At 47.1% G+C, this 20,407-nt stretch overlaps 1 protein-coding gene across 3 annotated transcripts in view; it reads left to right on the forward strand.

The window, feature by feature from the left end:
• NARS2 (asparaginyl-tRNA synthetase 2, mitochondrial) overlaps positions 1–20,407 on the forward strand; it is an 803,364-nt gene that overhangs the window by 695,300 nt on the left and 87,657 nt on the right. For all 3 annotated transcript variants that reach the window (XM_069639926.1, XM_069639928.1, XM_069639927.1), the window contains exon 13: positions 1,551–1,577. In XM_069639926.1, the coding sequence (XP_069496027.1) occupies positions 1,551–1,577 (27 nt within the window). The remainder of the gene's footprint in view (positions 1–1,550; positions 1,578–20,407) is intronic.

A 20,407-nucleotide genomic window follows, 5' to 3' on the forward strand; every position in this document is an offset into this window, starting at 1 on the left:
TTGCGAGAACTCTTGCAGGAAACTGCCCAAAATTGAAATCTTGATGGTGTCATCACTGGTATATAACGTGAATGCACTATGAGAGAAGGAGAGAGAGCTTCTGCAATGTACCACCTGACAGCAACAAGGAATCACCAAAGGAAAATTCAAATTACATCTGGGTGGAGCTGTCTAATTCTGGGAAGGTCTAAAAGCTGACTGTGCCCTATGGTGGAGAGCTGGGGACCACCATCCTTGATAGTGGAGTGGCCAGACCCCTGCCCTGTCCTTCCAGAGGATCCTGAAATGCAGCTGGATGGTTTTTGTTAAAATTCAAAATTAACAAAGCTCATTTCCAGTGTGTGCTGAAAACTATAGACTGTAATGTAAGTGGGTAATCCTATTTTGTTACCCCCAATTTCTTTTAGGAAGAGGGTTGTCTAAAGTACCGGGTTCCCCAACACAGTCCTTTAAGTGGAAGGGTGTCTGAAATCCCAAATTCTCTAATCATCACAATGTTTACCATCCAGCTTCCCCAACACAGGCCTTCAAGTGAAGGGGTATGAAATCCCCAATTCTTAAATTATCCCAAATTTTCTGTCCGACTTCCCCGGCACAGACCAAAGTAGGGGGGGGTCAGAAAACCCCACTGCTAAATCACCCTGTGTTATTTACTGCTAGCCTTTTAATCACGCAGGAAAATAGAAATTGTATAGCATTGCAAATGGAAAGTGATGTTATTCAGGGACCAGTGTTGATGATCATTTATTTTGAAATTTGTATAAAGTAAAATATTGTGATTTTAAATGTTCCCAACCAAAGTATGCGAGTTATTTATGTAGAGAGAGGCTTATTGTGTTCTGCCACAGATAATGTGGTGTGTGACCATTTTTGTGCAATTTTCTATTACCTATCATCCAAATAAATAAAAAATATATTTCCTACACACCGGCCTGGTTCTTGGCTTATTGATAGCTCAGGGGGAAGGATCCAAGGAGTATGATATACATCAAAAATAGGGCTCCATAAAGAACAGACATTAAACCGTTTATTGAGTGACACCTAGACTGGGGAGGGAAGGAACTCCCTATGTTAAGGGTGGCATCTCAATAAACCGTTACAGTTCGGTATATCCCTTATTCTTGCAAGAATCTTCAGGGATCTAATCTGATCTTCCATACCAACTTTATATAGAAGGACTAGTGTGTAAGCCTGTGTACACAGGCCAAAGTGCGCGAGGAGCGAGATTCTCACAGTGTCAGTACGTTATGTGGTATATTTAGTTGTATCTCTAGCAGTGACAACAGGTGAAGCGGGCAGTCTCTACTGCGCATTACTGCATCGGACAAACATAAATCTGGCCTTTGGATGATTTGTGAATGTTCTTATACGTACAGGCTAATACTCAGAGTTGGAAAAACTGTTGTGCAATTTAGATCATCATTTGCCTGAGTAAATGAAATCTAGGTTTTTGTCAGTAGTATGAATTTTGAGAGTAAATTTCAATTTTATGGCAAACTTTTCTTTCCAAGGGTCTTTTTAGTACTTATTTTATATTCTTTTCTTTACAGATTAGGACTAGAAGATGCCTATCAATGGTGAGAACATGTGATAATTAAAAGTACTTTTTATTTTTGTATTGCCATTTATTAATCAATTCGTCCATTGTGGGTCCACTTGAACATTACTTCACCAAAGATATTTTATCCATTTATCATACATCAAAGGTGTTGCTTTTTTTAATTAATCGGATCATGTATTTTTTTTTCCTCGCCAATTTCACTTGTTTGATTTCAAATTGACATATGAAGTAGTCATTAACACAGTCATTGATACACTTCTGTCTGAGATACAAAGTCTAACCCCCATAGAGTAACAGGGTACATTTAATGACACTGTCAATGCTTTCTCTTTTTTTTCTTGTTTTGGGATTGTACATTACAGACATAGTAACGTAGCATAGAGGAAAGTGTGGTTGTAAGATGTTGCCCTGTTACAGATATATCCTGGTGACGATGGAGCAGCTCTTACAAAATAACTGAAATAACAAAAAAGTTGAGCTAATCAAGAGCCATCCATTTGGATGTAAACATATAATTCATTATCAACTCTTACTTGGTCATCAAACAGCAAATCTCCTTGGCTCATCTCGTCACAAATGGAAGGCTTCCCATGCATGCAGCCTGTTTGCCAACATATGCTGATCAGACGGGGCAGCTTACCCTGTCAACCATCTGGAATGCTTCCTTTCTTCATGCCACCCCCAGCAGTGACTGAACAAGAGCTGTCGTACTCTATCTGTCCTGTTCATTTTGGAGTTCGTTAGCGAGTGATTCCCAGGTAGATAGCCAGTGGTAAATGTGCGTGCATCTCTCGGTTTTCTACAATGCATTCTAGGTGGGCACCTAGCGTTATGGACCACTAAGGTTTACTCTTTAGGAGAGGTGTAATGGTAACCTGTAAGAGAAAGGTGAAAATGCTACACGTGAGGAGACTGTGTGATGCGAAAAAGGACAAGAGGACTAGAAGATCCTGAGGGTGCTGTACCTATAGTGCAATACTGATGCCCTTTGCGAAAGGTACCTGTAAACATGTGCCTCCACCTGGATTGGATTTTGGAGAAAAAGCCAGGATCCTCTATTTTTTCTAAATGCCAAATAAATGTACACATTATTGTTGCCAGTCTCTCTGTCCCTAGTCCTGTTAAGACAGTTCCTTGGCAGCTAAAATTCAAACAAGGTCCTTATTCTTGAATGGATGTACAGTTCCCTCTGTATAGAACAGAACTGTCTACTAAAATGTTTAATCAAGCCAATGAAAGCTACAGACTGTCCAAAAGACAAAACAGAATTTATCATGTTACCCCAAAATGAAAAATACATGAGAACTAGGCATATGTGTTCTCTGGAAAACCTGCTCCCGATACCTGCAGACTGATGATTGTGAAGACAGGCGGGGCGATGAAGCCTCCCAAAAATTGACTTTCTCCAGCATGGGGTCTGGCATGGATTCACATGCTCATGAATATTCCCCGTCGTCAGGCTGGGAATACTCGGTAACTTTCACTTTAAAACTATATTTCTCCTCTAAACCAATCACTGTCCTGTGGGGCATACCGCTCCCATCCAGTGGCAGTCCTCTCCCTAAGCCCCACCTCTGGAGGCCATCTTCAGATTATTACTGCCCGCTTCCGTGTTGGGAGTCCTCAAATTGCTCTCCGAGCTAATTTCCTGTTTTTTTGTAAAAAATCTGCAAAATAGTTCGCTTTTGACAGATTTTTGCTTCATCGTCTTTTGCTTCATCGTCTTCGCCGAAGGATAGAGACCAACAGCAGGGGTCCACTACCGGTGAAGATCTTCATCCACCATCGATCATCGAAATTTCGAGAAGGCCCGGCCTTGGGGCCTACTTCGTGCCCTTTCAGCATGGCTAAGTAGAAGGAAGGCTGCCGCCTCTTCGAACTCTGCACGAATTGTGGGTTAAAAAACGTCTTCTTAGAAGACCGACACCATAAATGCTTATACTGCCTGCATCCGGACCACGATGAGGAGGGATGCTTAGTGTGCCATGGTTTTTAGAAGAAAACCAAGCAAGATAGATACAGCAGAATGTCAGCATGGCTCAAGTTGAGCAAGGCCTCCGACACAGCCTCAGGGCAGAGTCAAGCCTCATCCAGGACCGGCCAGTCAGAGGAGCATTCTCCCTTCCCTCTGGGAGGAGTTTGAGATCCTTTGAGAATGCCCCACGTGCTCGGTCCAAGATAAGGCCAAGCTCTGTGACGCTAGCTCTGCTGGGTTTGCCGCTGATGCGAGTCCCGAGTTAGGCAAGAGGCGTTCACCATCATCCTCCACGGTGGGTATGCCGACGACAGGAGTGTCTTCAAAGAGAAAGTCGCTAACCCTGTCCAAACTCTGTGTGTCCACTGATAATCCAACAAGGGAGAAGTCATGGGAGGACTCGTCGAAGCCAGATAAGGCTTAAAACAAAGCCAAGTCAACAGAGTCGACAACAGCAACATCGACAAAGGCAGCCACAAGCACTTCATCATCTAACTCAACAACGTCCACCGCGGCTCTGAAAGAGAGTGGGACAAGGAAGGAAGTGGCGGCCACCCAGCGGGTGTCCTTGTTAGGAAAGATTTCCATTCATGGGTAAATTTCCCTCCAGTTGTGAACCCCCCAACGTTTTGCTTTTGTCTGACCATCCCAGCCTGACTTTTGCCAGTGGAGCCCAGCCTTCTGCTGTACGTCCCTGGGCTTTTGATCATTTTGTTATGGGGAAACTGACATGCCATTGAAACTGTCAGTACTGGGAGACTTGGTTTCCCTTAGACTTTCACTTTGTTGCCATTTGTTGGCTATATTTTATCAGTGCACAATGTACCTTACAGTACAGTGCGCTGGGGTCTCTTTTTCATTTTTAAGGCATAGACACCCTCAAAGGATTTTTGGTGTGCCCAGGACAGAGCTGGTAGTAGCAATTACTTTTAAAGCGTGTTTGAATTATTTCTATGGTCCAAACCGCGTTTACCGCATTTGGCCCAGGACAGTGGCCAGTGCCTAAAATGGCAATGCCACAAGGTCTTTTGTTCTGTCCTTTGGCCATTTTGTCCCTTTGCCTTCCCCATGTCGAGCAGACCTGGGAAATTCCTTATTTGGTTATGCAGACCCCCACACAAACCGAAGCTTTTGCTGGGTTCTGCATGCCTTGTGTGTGTGCGGCCAGGATGTGGGCTGGAGCTGTCTAGTTCCAACACACATCCTGGGTGCCAGGATGTCTGATGTGTGGGAAGACTTGGACCACTGTGGTACGTGATTGGTCTATGTCTGTGATGGTTGAATATGAGCAGATCCTCCTATTGGCTTCTCTGCGTTTTGGCGCGAAGGAGATTCTAGATAAGAGAAGGCACTCTAAACCTATTCCAGGTCGATCTTCTGAGTTCACAAAGAACTTAGTAAAGGAGCCAATTATCCTGAACCGAAGAAGCAGATCCGTAGAACCGCGGGTGACCCACTGTTAGGTTTGGCACCCTGACCCCATTTTTGTCCCGTCGTAGCCCCCGTTTCTTATCGATCACAGAAGGCCTGCAAGGGCGCTTCGACCCTTTGGAGTAGTGGGACTAACCGCTCTCAGCACCTTCTGCTTAACTTGCAAACAAGCCTTTTCGGAAGTGTTCCTGGACCGCCTTGTGAACTGACCAGCTCGTACGGGACCTTTGCCTTGGAACTGCCGCCGTCTCGAGTTGCAACTTGGGGCTTTGGGAACCGTAATATCAGGGTAGAAGGCACTCTCCCGCCGGGTTGCGTACACCTAGCAATCCTAGTTCGGGAATTAGAAGAGTCTGCCTGAACCCAAGCAGACGCGGTACCTGTGTTGCCCCCCTGATGTGGTGACGAGCTTCGTGGGTGCCTTGCTGCTGTGCCCCCCTGTGCCCTAACATGAGCTGCAGTGGAACTGGCCCGATCCCTTCACCAGAAGCTATGTCGCTATGTATCCCAATGTATTACCCAACCCTCTCGTCACATTGTGTGCCCACTGTGCCTGTGTGTCAATGTGTACCCTGCTTTCTCGTTCCCCATGCTGTTGCTATATATCCATATGCCAAACTCCTGTCGCTGTAAGCCCAGCCCCCTGTCACTGTGTGTCAGTGTTTCACTGTGTTCCCTGCCATCTGTTCATGTGCCTGGTCTCGGGTGCTTTAAAGATGAACCATCATAACATATCACATCACTACACTTACTCTCTACTATACACCATCATACAACTAGAACACAGCTATACCCCTGATAAATTCGGCCTAGCTGTTCACATACGAACACTACCCCATGAACACCTCATCACCCTAATAAAAGGCAGCTATCCCATGACATTCCGGCCTAGTTGCTCACATAAGCGTCCTTCAGGCCTAACGCAGCCAGAACCTAGTCTGGATGTCCACCCACCAGACTGCACGCATCCAACTGATATCTTCAGCACCACTTCTAATGATAGGATGTAGCTACCATCCAGAAATCACATCAGCTGCACACATTACTAGTGCACCCATGCATCCTATGACACTATCTCGCTCTACTGCCCAGAACTGCGGTTCCCGAGGGCGTTCAACCTACCAGCACTTTGAGATCATACCAATGATATATAGAGCGCTATATAAATGCCAAGTAACATAAAATAACAGAAGCTGAGAAATCGCCACTATGACGCCATGGATTGAGGTCCCGGAACACAGCCCCTGAAAGCCGGAGAGAGACCCAACTGCTGGACTCGAACCTGCAAGCAAACTGGACTTGACTGGCAAAGTTTGGTCCGGAGTGCGTCGAGGGTCAGTGAGCACTTGCATCACTTACCGGTAGGCCCTGGCTCATCCATAGACTTTTATGCACAAGTGTCCCCCAAGGGCCACTCTCCTTTGTTAGGATAGCCTGTGGTACCATATTCGCGATTCCTGGAAATCACCCTGCCCTCTTGTGGAGACCCTCCTTGAATAGTGGAACTCTGTTCTTCATCGCCTCCCCCCCTTCCTGCGACACTACAGCCCCTTGAAGTGTACTTTAACACACAATCGAGTGCTACCTCGCTGAACTTATTTTTTAGCCCAGGCATCCACACTTTGTAGGGATTTGGACTGCCTATTAGTTAGGGTTAAGACTCTTGAAGAATTGCCTAAAGTATATATTCTGTCTGACCCTCTTCTGTTACAGGTTGTGAATTTGCCTGTGTTAATATTCCTTTAGGCCAATAGTTACTGTATATATGTTTCCTAGTATAGTGTTGTGTTGGTTTTGTTAATATTGCTGTGGTTTCACTTTGTGTTTGACTTAAAAGTTTTTTGATAAATGTATATGTATTTTTGATATATACACCTGACTGAGAGTAATTTGTGGTGTCATTTAATGTGTGTGCTCATTGTGGGCTTTCGATCAGCCTCATCCCTCCTGAGACCTAATCTTGGCCACCCCCAAATGCTACCTTGATTGGTCTAGCCTGTCCAGAAGGTTACCCTATTCCAAGAAACTAGGCTGGACTTCTGAAGCTCTGCACACCAGGTCAGAGTTCAGAAATCCACCTTAACAGTCCTTGTCCCTGAGGCGAGATACGGCTGCGGAAGCAGCGGCGAAGGAACCAGCATCAGGGAGAGACCAGGCGGCAGCTCCAGCCCAACAGCCTCTCTGTGGGGGATCCACAGAGAGGGAGAGGTATGCCGTCCCACCTGTGGATCCTCCCCGGTATGTGGACCGGCAGGCTACTGAGAGCAGACCGGAGAAGATCTACTCTGATACCGACAAGGACAACAATCCTCATGAGGGATGCTCCTCCGACCACGGAGCGGGAGGACTGGAGGGAGGTCCTCTGTCCCCGGTGCAGAGGAAGAGACTCATTAGCCCGGATCTGACTCTTTTGGCTCAGTTTACCCCTAGACCTAGGGACGTATCTCTGGACATCTTATCCACCCTGAACATGGTGGTCACCGAAATCCAACTAAGGATGCTGCCGGCAGGGCCGGCAGCTCCAGAACCTCAGAGGGTAAACTCTCCCCTGCGGAAGAGAAAGTCCCAGGGAGGCATGGCTCAACACAGTGACGTGCTTGGCGTCTCCCTCAGAGGAGAGGGTGAAAACCATACAAGGCAAAGTGCAGCGCTTGTCGTCTGCCCAGGTAGCAACGGTGCGATCCGTTACGTCGCTTCGGGGCATGTTGTCCTCCTGCATAAACCTTGTTTGCCTCTGCAGACTGCGCATGAGACCTCTCCAGGAGTTCATCGATGCGAGGTGGATGCAAGTATCGGGGAACTTTATGGACAAGATCTCTCTCAACTAACAGTTCCGTCGGGTGATACGGGTGTGGGGTGTTTGGCAGCATCTCGCCCAGGGAGCTCAGTTTCAGGTTCTTCCTTACCAAGAGACTGTCACCACAAATGCCTCTCTAGAGGGATGGGGAACCCACACTGGACAGTTGCACACCAGAGGCCTCTTGCAACTGGAGGAAAAGGACAAACACATCAACGTCCTGGAACTTCGGGCCGTATTCTGGGCCCTCAAGTCTTTTCTGCCGTCATTGAAAGACAAGGTGGTGAGGATCTTCACAGACAACACCCTGACCATGTTCTACATCTGGAAGCAAGATGGGACCCGGTCTCTGGCACGCTCCATTGAGGCCCAGGACTTGTGGCAGTGGGCCATTCGTAAAGACATGTTCCTCATTCCGTTTCACCTGGCAGGAGTCCAGAACACCATTGCGGACTCGCTCAGCAGGGAATTGCGTTCTTTCCATGAGTGGGAGCTTCGCCAGGACAAGGTGGATCTGCTGTTCGGCAAATGGGGATGACCCCAGATCGATCTCTTTGCGTGCGGCGGTGGCGAACTCCAAATGCCAGAGGTTCGCGAGCAGGTTCCCTCAACCGAGGAGATTGGGGGACGTGTTCTTGTTCCCGTGGGAGGGACAGTTCCTATACGCTTTTTCCCCTTTTCCACTCCTCCTATGTGTGATCAACACACTTAGATAGTTCCACTGCAGAATGATACTCGTTGCCCCGGCGTAGCCTAAACAGATCTGGTATCCGGACTTAATAGACCTGTCAGTGGCTCCGTCCATCAGGCTACCACTGTCCCTGAACCTTCTCGCCAGAGAAGGCGGGGCGATTCGGCATCACGATCCAAAGACTCTGAACTCAGAGTCTAGGGCATGGTTCCTGCAGCCCCTGAGTTTTGAGGTTATGCTTACCCACAGGATGTAAGGTCATCCTGACCAGGGCCAGAGCCTTGTCAACGTTGAAGTGATACAGACATAAATGGAAACACTTCTCCGTGTGGTTCCGGACTCAGAAGATTACCCCTATGCGGGTCACCGCTCCGCAACTTCTGCCATACTTGGCTTTCCTTGGCCAAAGCGGGACTGGCTCATGCCTCTATCAAGGTGCATCTCGCCGCCAAATCCATGTACACCAGGTCTCGGGCAGCCCTTCACTGTGGTCTCAGAGGCTCGTTAAGGAGTTCCTTAAGGGGCTCTTCAGGACTTTCCCGCCGATGAAGGCTCCTACCCCGGCTTGGGAGCTCAATGTTATGCTGACTAAGCTCATGGGAGGGCCTTTTGAACCGATGCATCAGGCCCCGCTCAAGTTTCTCTCGTGGAAGACGGCTTTCCTCATGGCTATCACCTCTGCCAGGCGGGTCGGGGAGATTCAGGACCTGTCTTGCAAGCAGCCTTACTTATCTTTCCACGCTTCAAGGGTGGTACTGCGTACACACCCCACCTTTATGCCAAAGGTGCTGTCAGAATTCCACCTCAACAAACCTTTGGTGTCGCCTGTCTTCTTTCTGAATCCGTCAGCGCCAGCAGAGAGGGCCTTGCATTCGGTGGACGTTGCTCGTGCCTTGGAATTCTACGTGGCGCACACAAAGGATTTTCGGAAGACTTCTCAGTTGTTCGTCAACTTTGGACCTCTTAATCAGGGAAAGGCCTTGTCGAAGGCTTCCGTCTCCAGGTGGCTCTTCAGCCGCTTCATGCACTGTCATCGACTGGCTAGCAAGCATTTGCCAGGACGTCCAAGAGCACACGCCATCAGAGCCATCGCAGCTACGACGGTGTTTCTCTCTGGTGTGCCCCCACTCGACATCTGCAGGGCTGGGTGGAGGGGGTGGGCTTGCTGACTTCTCCCTGAGTATTACTTTCTTTTATGGCAAATAGTACTTACACCTGAGGCTGAGACAGATTTCCAGTAAGAGTCGTGGTAGATTTTACTACTATCACTATTAAGAAGCCCATGCTATCCTCAAGTCCGTGGTCGATGCTTCTACTGTCACTATTAAGAAGCCCATGCTATCCTCCTTTCTTTTTTCTTTCTCACTGCCCACCATTAACCAAAGCCGCTCTTATTGCCCTGAGGACTGCCCATTTTGCCTCCTCCCCAGGTCATTCACACACAGGTGCACACAAACATGCACACACATTATTTTCAACCTACCCTTTTGTTCTCCTATCCTAAAACCCTGCTCACCATATATTTGTGTTTTTGTGTTTGTGTGCTACCTTTGCAGTGCTTTTATACTGGGTTACATTTTTATTTGTCTAATATGTTGTGCTATGTCATATTTTTGCTATGTGGCTGTTCTACACTACCCTATGCTGCCTGTATTGTGCTCTGCCATGCTTTGAAAATGCTATGCATTCTTAGGTTTGGTTTGGCACGCTATGTTTTGTTATGCTGTGCCATGTCCTATTTAAAAAGCTTGGACTTGTGCAAAGTTTGTTCTGTTGTGATCTATGCACTTCATTTCCAAATCCATCTTTGCGACAAATGTTCATTTGAAATTGCCCTTTTGAAGTACACCTTCCTTTTGCTTTTTGGAGGTGTTCCACCCTAAAGCCCTCCACCCGCCCATGTACCAGTTTAAACTTCCACTTCCTCCTTTTTACATCTATACCTAACTCTGTGCCACACTTGAGAGCTTGTAATAGATTTGCATTTTTGGTTTTAAGGGAATTTTGTTCTTTTTCGTTCTATTTGTTTATTCCCTTTTAGTTTAGTTTTTGGGACATAATGTCAGTTTTATTTATACAAGCTGGCTATGTTGTGTTATGTCCTGTTATATTTTCATGTTACTCTGTACATTGCCAACACACCATTTGAAGCAAGCAAGGTGACAGGTAGGAAGGTCTCCAAAAGACACCAAAATAAATAATGACACACATGAGCTGCACTCAGTTCATGGAAAGGGCCATAATGACCAAGGTAGGTCTGCAAATGAAGCTAGTAAGTAGACTCCACATCCCGGTTGGATCTAGGGTGTCCAGGCTGCCCTCTTTTAACAGTACAGGGTAACTGCAACCAAAATTGAGAAGGGTAGACAGTGACAGTGGAAGGCTTAAAAGTCTGACAGTTGCTGAGCGAAAGCCATGCTTATGTCCTTATACATTTTGCACAAAAGGACAAGCTTAGGCTCTCTGGTGGTGATTTGGCACAGTATAAAAACATTCCTGAATTCGGACCTTCCGTTTAGTGTGAACACTAACATGATATCTGATCCAAACATATATGAACACAACACCAAGGAACTATATTGTTCAGAAAAAAAACATTTCCTTTGCCCCCTAGGCCTGGAAAAGCATCTTACACCTCTAGGAAGTGAGGAAACCGGTACTATTGTAAATAAGGAACTGTTAAGGATTCTAATCGGGCGTCACACACCAGACCAGGACTCTTGCCACTAGCCTAAGATGTAGCGCACAATTAACACACTTTTACTAAATTTCCTAGTATTCGGATTGAGCTTTCACCCAACCCGACGTCCCCTTTTACAAATACCCCAGGTCACAATGGACCATGAACCAGGCCGGTGGGTGGTAATACAATATTAATTATTTTAAATTCAAAGAAAATCATAAAAATCTAATATTGGGCAGCAATCACCAATGGGGTGATAATTACAAGGTAAATTGATGAAATACACTTAGCTTGACCTTCTACTATAACATATCCAAAGCACAAATGAATGGGAGCAATTTTACTGTTCGGGTAGATAGCACCCGAGTTAAGATTCTCCCCTGCAGTGCTCCCTCAAACCCCTAGTCATGTGCACTAGGTGGCAAACAGAATTAAAATCTGACGTTCCCCCACGAAATGGGAGGCAAAATCGGATTTTACAACCTTTGCAATTGCATAAAATAGCACTCAGAATTACTAAATAATTAATTTAAATGTGCGGTTGAATGAATGAGGTAAATATGAGTTATAACATTATCAGGGATGTAAGAACACTAGCAACTACAAGGCAAGGTACCAACAACGGGCATACAGTTCAAAAATGAAGTGACAAAACAGTGCAGCCAAATCACACGCATAGAAATTGCATTTGCTATTTTACACAGGTTGAAATGTCAAAACGGTTTGAAAAACGGGTGAAATAGACAGAATCGGAATACGGTTTATATGCTGAATGACAGATGCACAGGGATAATATGCAAGTGAAAGAGTGACTCTAAATTAATGACAGGATGAGATTCTCAATGGGAAAGGAAATTCGATTTTAAAAATAAAAGCAGTTGACAGAGAAAATTGGTTTGGAAAGGAAAGGGCAAGGGCAAGTTTCACTTAAAATAGATTTTAGTGGCTAGAAAAGAGAAACGCCACCCGTGAATAGAAAGGTTACGCTGCAGTTGTAACCCTTCACGCAGTGTGCCTCTTTTTCTGGAGAATTAACTAATTTAATCAAAGCAGTACTAAGGCTCTACACAATGACAGAAATGAATGGAAGAATGGCGCTAACACTTAGAGATAAAGGACAGGATGCTCAGAGGATTCTGACAGTTTTAAGGATTTCTGCTAAGGCAGTTATGGGATTTCTATGGGATTGGACTTCATACAAGATAAGAGAGCAAAGGATGCAGTCTGTGGTTTTTGGGGAAGGGAAATACTCACAACATGCACTTGAATGGGGTATTTTGAACAGCGGACCGAGTTTCTGGACAGCAAGGCAATATCTGGTCACAGCAGCGGATTGTCCTAGTAGAAAACAGCTGGGCAGAGGTCTGGTCACGGCACAGCGGCACCTCAGCTGGATGGATCGGGTAGCAGGGCAAGCGGCAGCACTGGATAATCCCAATAAGGGTTCAGCCACCTTTCCCCTTTCTCCCTAAGTTATTGGGATTTTTTAGTGGGGTTTTTCTGGATCAATGTTCCTGCCTGGATAGGGTCAGCTATGCTCTGGCCTAGGAGTGGAATCTGGAATCTTGCAGGATGAATATGGAATATCTGGATATGCAGGAGCTGGAAAATTCAGAAGAGAGTGTCCCCTGTCTCTGTGAGCCTCTACCTTTTATAAGGCAGGTAACATCACAGGATTTACGATGGGGGCAGACCTTTGACTTGACATGCCTCTAACAAATGGATTGGTCAGGAGTTACTGTTACCGCCTTCCTGTCAACCGGTTGGACTTCAGCGACATGACATCAGTTTTATGGGGTGTGCTTACAAAGCCCATGCCCTCCCACAGTTATTTTTGCCAACAATCAGTTATGACATAAATTGCACATTTTTACAGTTGTGGCACTTTTGCAAATTACATAGACAAATTACATATTTCACACAGAGCATGGCAGCTCAACTCCCGGATTTGTACGGTGTCATTTAGCCCACCTAATACTCTTTCGCGATTTTCAGTGGGAAATATTTCACCTAAAATTCTACAATTTTATATATGTGTACCTATTATCACAGAGCATGTTTACATTAATTTTTAATGTTCCACCATGTATACTTTTCCCATAATGTACATTTTTCCGCTGTTTGCGGTCCCTACATACTAGGGACAACTACTATGGGCCTCATTACACGTTGTGCGGTAAAAATCTCCAATTACCGTCATGGCGCTCTTAACGTGTCCGCCCTCGCAAGAGGGCGCTAATAGTGTACCATTACGAGTACGCAGACACGAGCATAGCGCCATGCCGGTAATGACCCTACCGCCATGCCGCTAAAGACCCCAAAAAAGTCACTTACCGCCCTTGACGAAAGTGCAGATAGCACCTCCGCCCTCACGCTGTTAAATTGCGGAACCGGAAATAGCGTCATCGCACAGGAACGGGAAAGAGCACGGTGGCCATCTTTAAAAACACAATCCATTGCCATCCTCTGCCCCCTGGGCCTGTTTGGAGTAGGTTGCAGTTGCAAATCATCAGGGACACCCTCAACATGCCCAAGGCATTGAAAAAAAGCACCGACAGGCAGCGGAAAGAAAAATTCACCTCAGAGGAGCTGATCATGCTGACCCAGACCCTGGCTGACAATGCCGCCGTTGTCTTTGCCAACGACATTCGGCGGGAGACACTTATAAAAAAAAAAGGCAATCTGGGATGATGTTGCGGTGAAAGTTAGTGCAGTGGGCACCACCACCCGCAATGTGCGTGAGTGCAGGAAAAGGTGGGACGACCTCAGACTGCGGGTGAGGAGCATCCTTGCCGAAAACCACAGAATAGCCACTGCAGGTGGATCCAGTTCACCCATCAAACTAAAGGAATGGGAGGAGACCTGTGCGAACCTAATCGGAGTGGAATGCATTGAGGGAGTCGGCACTATGGAGCATGGCGTGACAACCACTTCGGATGGAGGTGAGTGTACACATGACAGGGTGCTATGTGAATGTACTGGTCCCCCCAAATGTGAGCCCAGAATCATCTCATGGATGGACAAACATCCACACATGCATCCATCCTTGCCCATGTCAGTGTCAGACCCAAACACACACACACATCACCAGAGACAAGTGCCAAACACAACCATGCATGGATGAGGCACTGAACTGACACATCACCTGCATCCCCAACAATGAAGTCCCAATGGCCACAACGGCATTATTGATGTATTCTGCATAAAGTACATAGAAACGTAACCAATGCCATCCCCCTTCTTGTCCCTGACAGGCTCACATACAGATGGTGAGGATGCCGGAAATGCATCCCAGGCACCCCCTGCAAGTAAGAGACCAAGGGCACAGGACGACATCAAGGGGCAAGGGGGGAAGGTTCCACATGATGAGTGTCAAGCATCGGAGGAGTGCCACTGCCAGGATAGAAGTAGCCACACCACTAACTACAGCCCCACCACCGGAGGTGAACCCACAACCACCAATCCCAGCCACGGAGGGCCCACCATCAGCTGCGCCAAGCTCCGCAGGAGAGGCAGCAGCCACTGCCCCATTATCTGATGTTGATGACACAACAGATGTCACAATGGAGATGCACACCCCAACCCCCCCTGGAACCCCTGAGCCATCACCACTCCAGACACCTGGGTCTGATGCCACTGGCGAGGACAACAATCCAGGCTCAATGTCCCCCATGGTGGCTTCACCTGCTGACATGGATGCATATGAGGGCACAGCAGCCACTCCACCAGCACCCAGCACTGCCCTCGACCTGGCCACCATCAGCCAGCGTCAACAGGAACTAACTGTGCTGGTTGGCCAGCATGTGGAGGAGGCTGCCCATCTCAGGGAGGAGATTGTGGAGACGGCAAGGCACTCCAGGGAGAGGATGGAGGCCTGTACAGACAGGCTCTGTGAGGAGATAGGCAGACTTGGGGAGGTCCTCACTCGAATAGCAGACACAATGGACCGCCACTTCACACCACCAGGACAGTCAGCCACTTCGTCATCCGCCGGTTCAACGCAGACAAGCCCCCTCCGCCGCTCCACACGCACCACCAGGCGCATGTCTAGCCAGCCTCCAAATGCTGCTGCAGACAATGGCCAATAGGGAGTTTATGGCGAAGCTTCTGGGTGCATGGGCCGACGCAAACATAGTGGCAGACACATGAGGAACTGTTGTGGGGGGTGGGGGAAAGGGTGTTATGGGTCTGTTGTGGGGGGTGGGCGGAAGGGTGTTATGGGTCTGTTGTGGGGGGTGGGTGGAAGGGTGTTATGGGCCTGTTGTGGGGGGTGGGTGGAAGGGTGGTGGAATGTTTGGGGACATGCACTTTTTCATCTTTCCGTTGCTTAATACACTGGTGTCTGATCAAAACACAGGCTTGGACATCTTCATTGTGTTTGTGTACTTTATTGGCGACAGTGTCCATTGCGTGCTTCCAAACATACACCAGTGCATTCATACCCATATCCATGTGACAGTAAAAAACCACGTTACTCAGAATATTTGGGTGATCAGATGTTGTCTCACAGCACGTCCCTCTTGACCATCCCCTCTTGCATGTCCTGCATACCCTTCATCTCCGTCCTCATCACCATCATAATCCTCATCAGGTGCTTCCATTTCAACGTCAGGGGGCAGTGGCACATTCCGTCTGATACACATATTGTGCAGCATGACACATGTCATGGTGATCTTGGCCACCTTCTCATGGCCATACAGGAGAGCGCCACCAGACCTGCTCATGCACCTAAACCGTGTCTTCAAAATGCCAAAAGTCTGCTCAATCACGTTGCGTGCACGGGTATGTGCACGATTGTATTCCTCCTCGTGCATGTTCTGTGGGTTCCGTAAAGGAGTGAGTAGCCACCTCTTCAGGGGATAGCCAGCATCACCTGTATGGGGGGACAAATGGGGACCTGTTACTGTTCTGCTCAAGTGCGGCCAGTTCATTTCAGGCTTTTTTAATTTGCATTGTGATTGAAGTGCACAATTAACAGCATACATGCAGACTGTCTGTGCGACTGGAATGTGCAAAGGTAAGGCCGACCCTGCAAGTACACATGTCCCGTCAATGCCTACAACAGTAATTGACATGTCCTGGCTGAAGCCGTGTGTTAGGGGTTCCTTGGTCCTAGGCAGATTGGGTATCACACTGCTGGCGTACTGCCATTCCAACATAAATGTTGCCATGCTGAGAGGCATCACTTGAGCTGTGCTATAAGTGCGTGGTGTAATGCTATGGCTAGGGATGATCCCTTCGCATGCATTCAAGGCCACAATGCATTATTGCTGTTGTGCTGCGCTCATTTTGTAGGACTATGTTGGTGGCATGTATGAGATTTGTGTATTTTGAGGTGTGGAATGTTGTGCAATGTGGATGTGGATGGATGTTTGATTTTTCTAGACCTGGATTGTCATCTATGTTATGTAGCTCACACTTGCATATCCATTCATCTCTGGTACGTTTTGGGCCTACCCAGATGGATGTTGGCGTACATCTGTATGTGCATTTCTCCAACGGACAACAAGCTACACCCAATCGAAGTATGTATCCCCCCCCCAATCATACTGCCATGTGCTTGCCCTGCTACTCACCAAGTAGGCACGAACGTTGTCCGGCTTGTCGCTCCATGTAGCGTGGGATAGTTGAGTTTCGCAGGACCATGGCATCATGGGTTGATCCAGGAAATCGGGCACAGCAATGAGTGATTATCTTGTTGGCGTCACATACCATTTGGACATTGATGGAGTGGAATTGCTTCCTGGTTCGGTACACTACTTCATTGTGATGTGGGACCACCAATTCCACATGGGTACAGTCGATTTCCCAGATGCAACTTGGGATGCCTCCCAGTGCATAGAAGCCAACTTTGGTGTTTGCAAGCTCCTGGGCAGCCCATGGCATGAATATGTGTTCAGGTGCATGCTTCAGGAGGGCATCGAGTACCTGGGTCAGCGTGCGTGAGAATACTGGTTGTGAGATGCCATGCATCTGCCCCACCGTATGCTGGTAAGTGCCTGTGGCCAGGAAGTGGAGCACAGTCACCACCTTGAGTAGAGGGAGGATGGCAGTTTGGATGTCTATGAGGCTCACAATGTCGTTGTGTATCATGTCTACAATGCTGGTTATGGTATCCCGGTCCAAACGGTACAGGGTGTGTATCTGCTCCGGGGTTAGGTTAAATGGATTGGCTCTGATCCTGGTGATTGGTGGGTGCCTCTGTGGTATGATTAGGTGCCGTGGTGGTGCTTGCTGTGCCTGTCTTGCTCTCCTCCTCCTCCTCCTGCGTCTCCTCTGTGCTGCCTGCTGCTGCTGCGCTGCGATCATGTCCTCCAGCCCATGTAATGCTGGTAGTATTGGAACCATCTTGGTGTGGGAAGGGGTGTGGTGTGCTCCTTTTGTGCTGTCTGAGTCTCCATTGCCTCCACCTGTGCTGATTGTGTCCACCTGTGGCAGGTGGGAACACTGCTCAGTTCTCTTAACGGGTGGTTCGCGATGGCGGTATTAGCGTCATGGCGGTAAGGGGTTTTGGGTGCTTTTCCATGCCGCTATTGGCACGTCCGCCTGGCTTGTGATGATGTGCTAATAGTGGCATGGCGTAAATTACGGACTCGAGGGTCGCGCGCCCGCGGACTGGCTGCTATTCGTGGCACCGTACTTAGCGGTGCCGCAAATAGCGGTGAGCCAGGTCATAATATGGATGGGGATTTAACGTTACCGGTATTCCATTACTGGTAACGTTAAATTCCTACCGCCTACCGTGTAATGAGACCCGATGTCTTGTTTTAATGACACAAAAATTACATTTAAACTGTTAAACGTTCACATTCTTGCATGGTCCGGTTGTAGAAATAAAAGTCTTAATGTTTATTTAATAAAATAGTCTTTTGAGCCAGGTGGGCTGGCTTTTGTCTTCCAAATATGGTCATTCCTTTCCAGGCCACAGCCAAAATGTCAGTTCAGCCCAGTGTTGCCATGGAGTTTGTCTTTGAAGCTCTCCAGTTGGAGTGGAGGGGAGGTGCTGCTAAAAAGTCACACTTATGTTTCCCAGAAATCTATTGTGCCAGGCTGGAGCACTGCCACAGAGTCTGATGGGGTGCGAGGTCTTCCCCTTAGCCCATTCATCCAGATGCTGGTCACCTTGGGAGGAGGCAGGTCCTGTTCCCAGGAAGCCAATGTCCTTTGAAGCCAGGGCCTGGAAAAACCTGTCCTGCTGGTTTCCCAGTAAATGCATTTATTTATTTATTTGTTTTTTCAGAAGCAAGTCTGTTGGAATAAAACATCCTCCATGTGTTTTCAAACAAAACCCCCATAATATGCTATGCAAAGACAGGGCCTTAATTCAACATTTCACTTTTAAACAGATATTATTGTTGTTTGTAAAAGCACCATTTGACACGTGATCAATTTTCATTGGCTGTCACTTGACAATGCAGCCGTCTAACATTCATTTTTGGAATCTTTCCAAAGCCCCAGTCATGTTTATAATGCACAGGCATCTGTCCAAATAAAGATCCCTTGAAACTGACATGGCTAGGAGAGGGAGAGGGCTTTTTATTAAGAATTTAGCTATGATATTTTGTTGCAAAGTAAAGCGTTTTGTTTCTGTATGGCTTGGAATTAAGTTCTTTGTGATTTCACAGATCGTGCCTGACACAGCCTGTCATTCATTGAGAAATGCCCCCTTTTGCTGGAGCACAACCTGAATATTGGTGGACATAGCTGGGTCTTACTGGATGAGAACTGTTTACTGTTGAACAGATGAAAATGAGCATCAGAGCGCAGTCATTTTAAAAGCCAACATCATTTCCTTTTTAGTGAGGTTTTGGGCTAGGAGCGCTGCCTTTGAATTCTTTTATTTTTGTTGCAAATGAACTTTTCTCTGGTGCCACTGAAGAAAATACTGGCAGCAATTCTCGGGGTATTTGGTGTTTCATCTCGCCCCATGTGTGGCTGGTCAGACAGCGCAGCCGTTATCTTGGTGACTGCAAAACGCTGTTTTTAAGGCAAGGCGATAGTGGTCAACAGCGCCAGCGCAGCCATTCTGCCGATCACTGCTGAGATGTGATTTGGTGGTGTAGGGGAGTTCTGCTGGGCAGTAGATGTATCCCACAGATCCCCTCTGACCTTCCCGAGACTTCTTGTTGAGGGAAAGTAGGGCAAAGTGGGGTTCATCGGGTGGAGTCCTTCCATCAGGGAGCGGTATGCCACAATCCTCCCTTTGTCTTTCGTTGGAGTGTGGAGCGACACCCCCTTTCCTTCCTTCCCTTTTCCAGGTCCCCGGAGAGGTTCTCATTGGTCTATGAAGGACCGGAATCAATACTCAAAATGTTCCCATTGATTGTCTTCCCGGAAGGTTGACATCAGTGGGACACACATACATTACATTTATTACTGTACTTGAACCATTTCAACAAATAATTCCTTAACAAGGCAAAGATAGTTATTGTTACGCCTTGGTTATGTGAGGCACTTTTACAATGATGATGAAGAAAAGTACTCACTTTTAGATAGATATACCTATGGACCTACCTGTTCCGTTCTGGTTCTTCTTTTGCTTGTTCTCATTCTCCAGATCTCTCGTCTATTTGACTTTCCCTTGGCTCCTCAAGCAGCTGTAAAGTGTGCCTGGGATTATAACTTTTTAACTGATTAATGTCGACCCATTTCTCTTCTGCCAACTCTCCTTTGGGATGCAGATTCTGTAGGCGACAGGTGAAATTTTATCTACGATTTCAAAAGGAACGCGCCAGCTAGGGAGAACTTTTAGCTCCTTAGTCTGGTTCCTTTGAAAATTGTACAAGTAGACCCTGTCTCCTACTTGGTATTCCTTTATGGTTGTTTTTAAGTCCTATTGAGTCTTCATCCCCTCTGCTGATTTTTCCAGATCCTGCTGAGTGTATGCAAAAGCATGCTGAAGGTGTTTTCTTAGATTCTCAACATATTCATGAGTTGTGGAGGCGTTTATCAGTGTCTGCTTTTGTTTTCTATAGAGCAGATGCTGAGGTAGCACCCTCTTCGTCCAGTCATTATCTCAAATGGAGACATTTTGGTTGCAGAAGATGGTGTAGATCTGATGGCCATCAGGACAAGCAGTAATCGGATGTCCCAACTTGCCCCAGAATCTGGCACCATTTGTTTTATTTTTAGAATGCTCACAATTGTTTCATTGTACCTCTCAACGCCCCCACTAGAGGACAGGCGGCATGCAATATGAAGTTTCCTTTTTACCCCAAGTATCTCCCACATCTTGGTCATCACTTTGCTGGTGAAGTGACTTCCTCGGT

This window comes from Ambystoma mexicanum, chromosome 7q (assembly GCF_040938575.1).
Source record: "Ambystoma mexicanum isolate Mex_15411 chromosome 7q, UKY_AmexF1_1, whole genome shotgun sequence".
Taxonomy (NCBI): Eukaryota; Metazoa; Chordata; class Amphibia; order Caudata; family Ambystomatidae; genus Ambystoma; species Ambystoma mexicanum.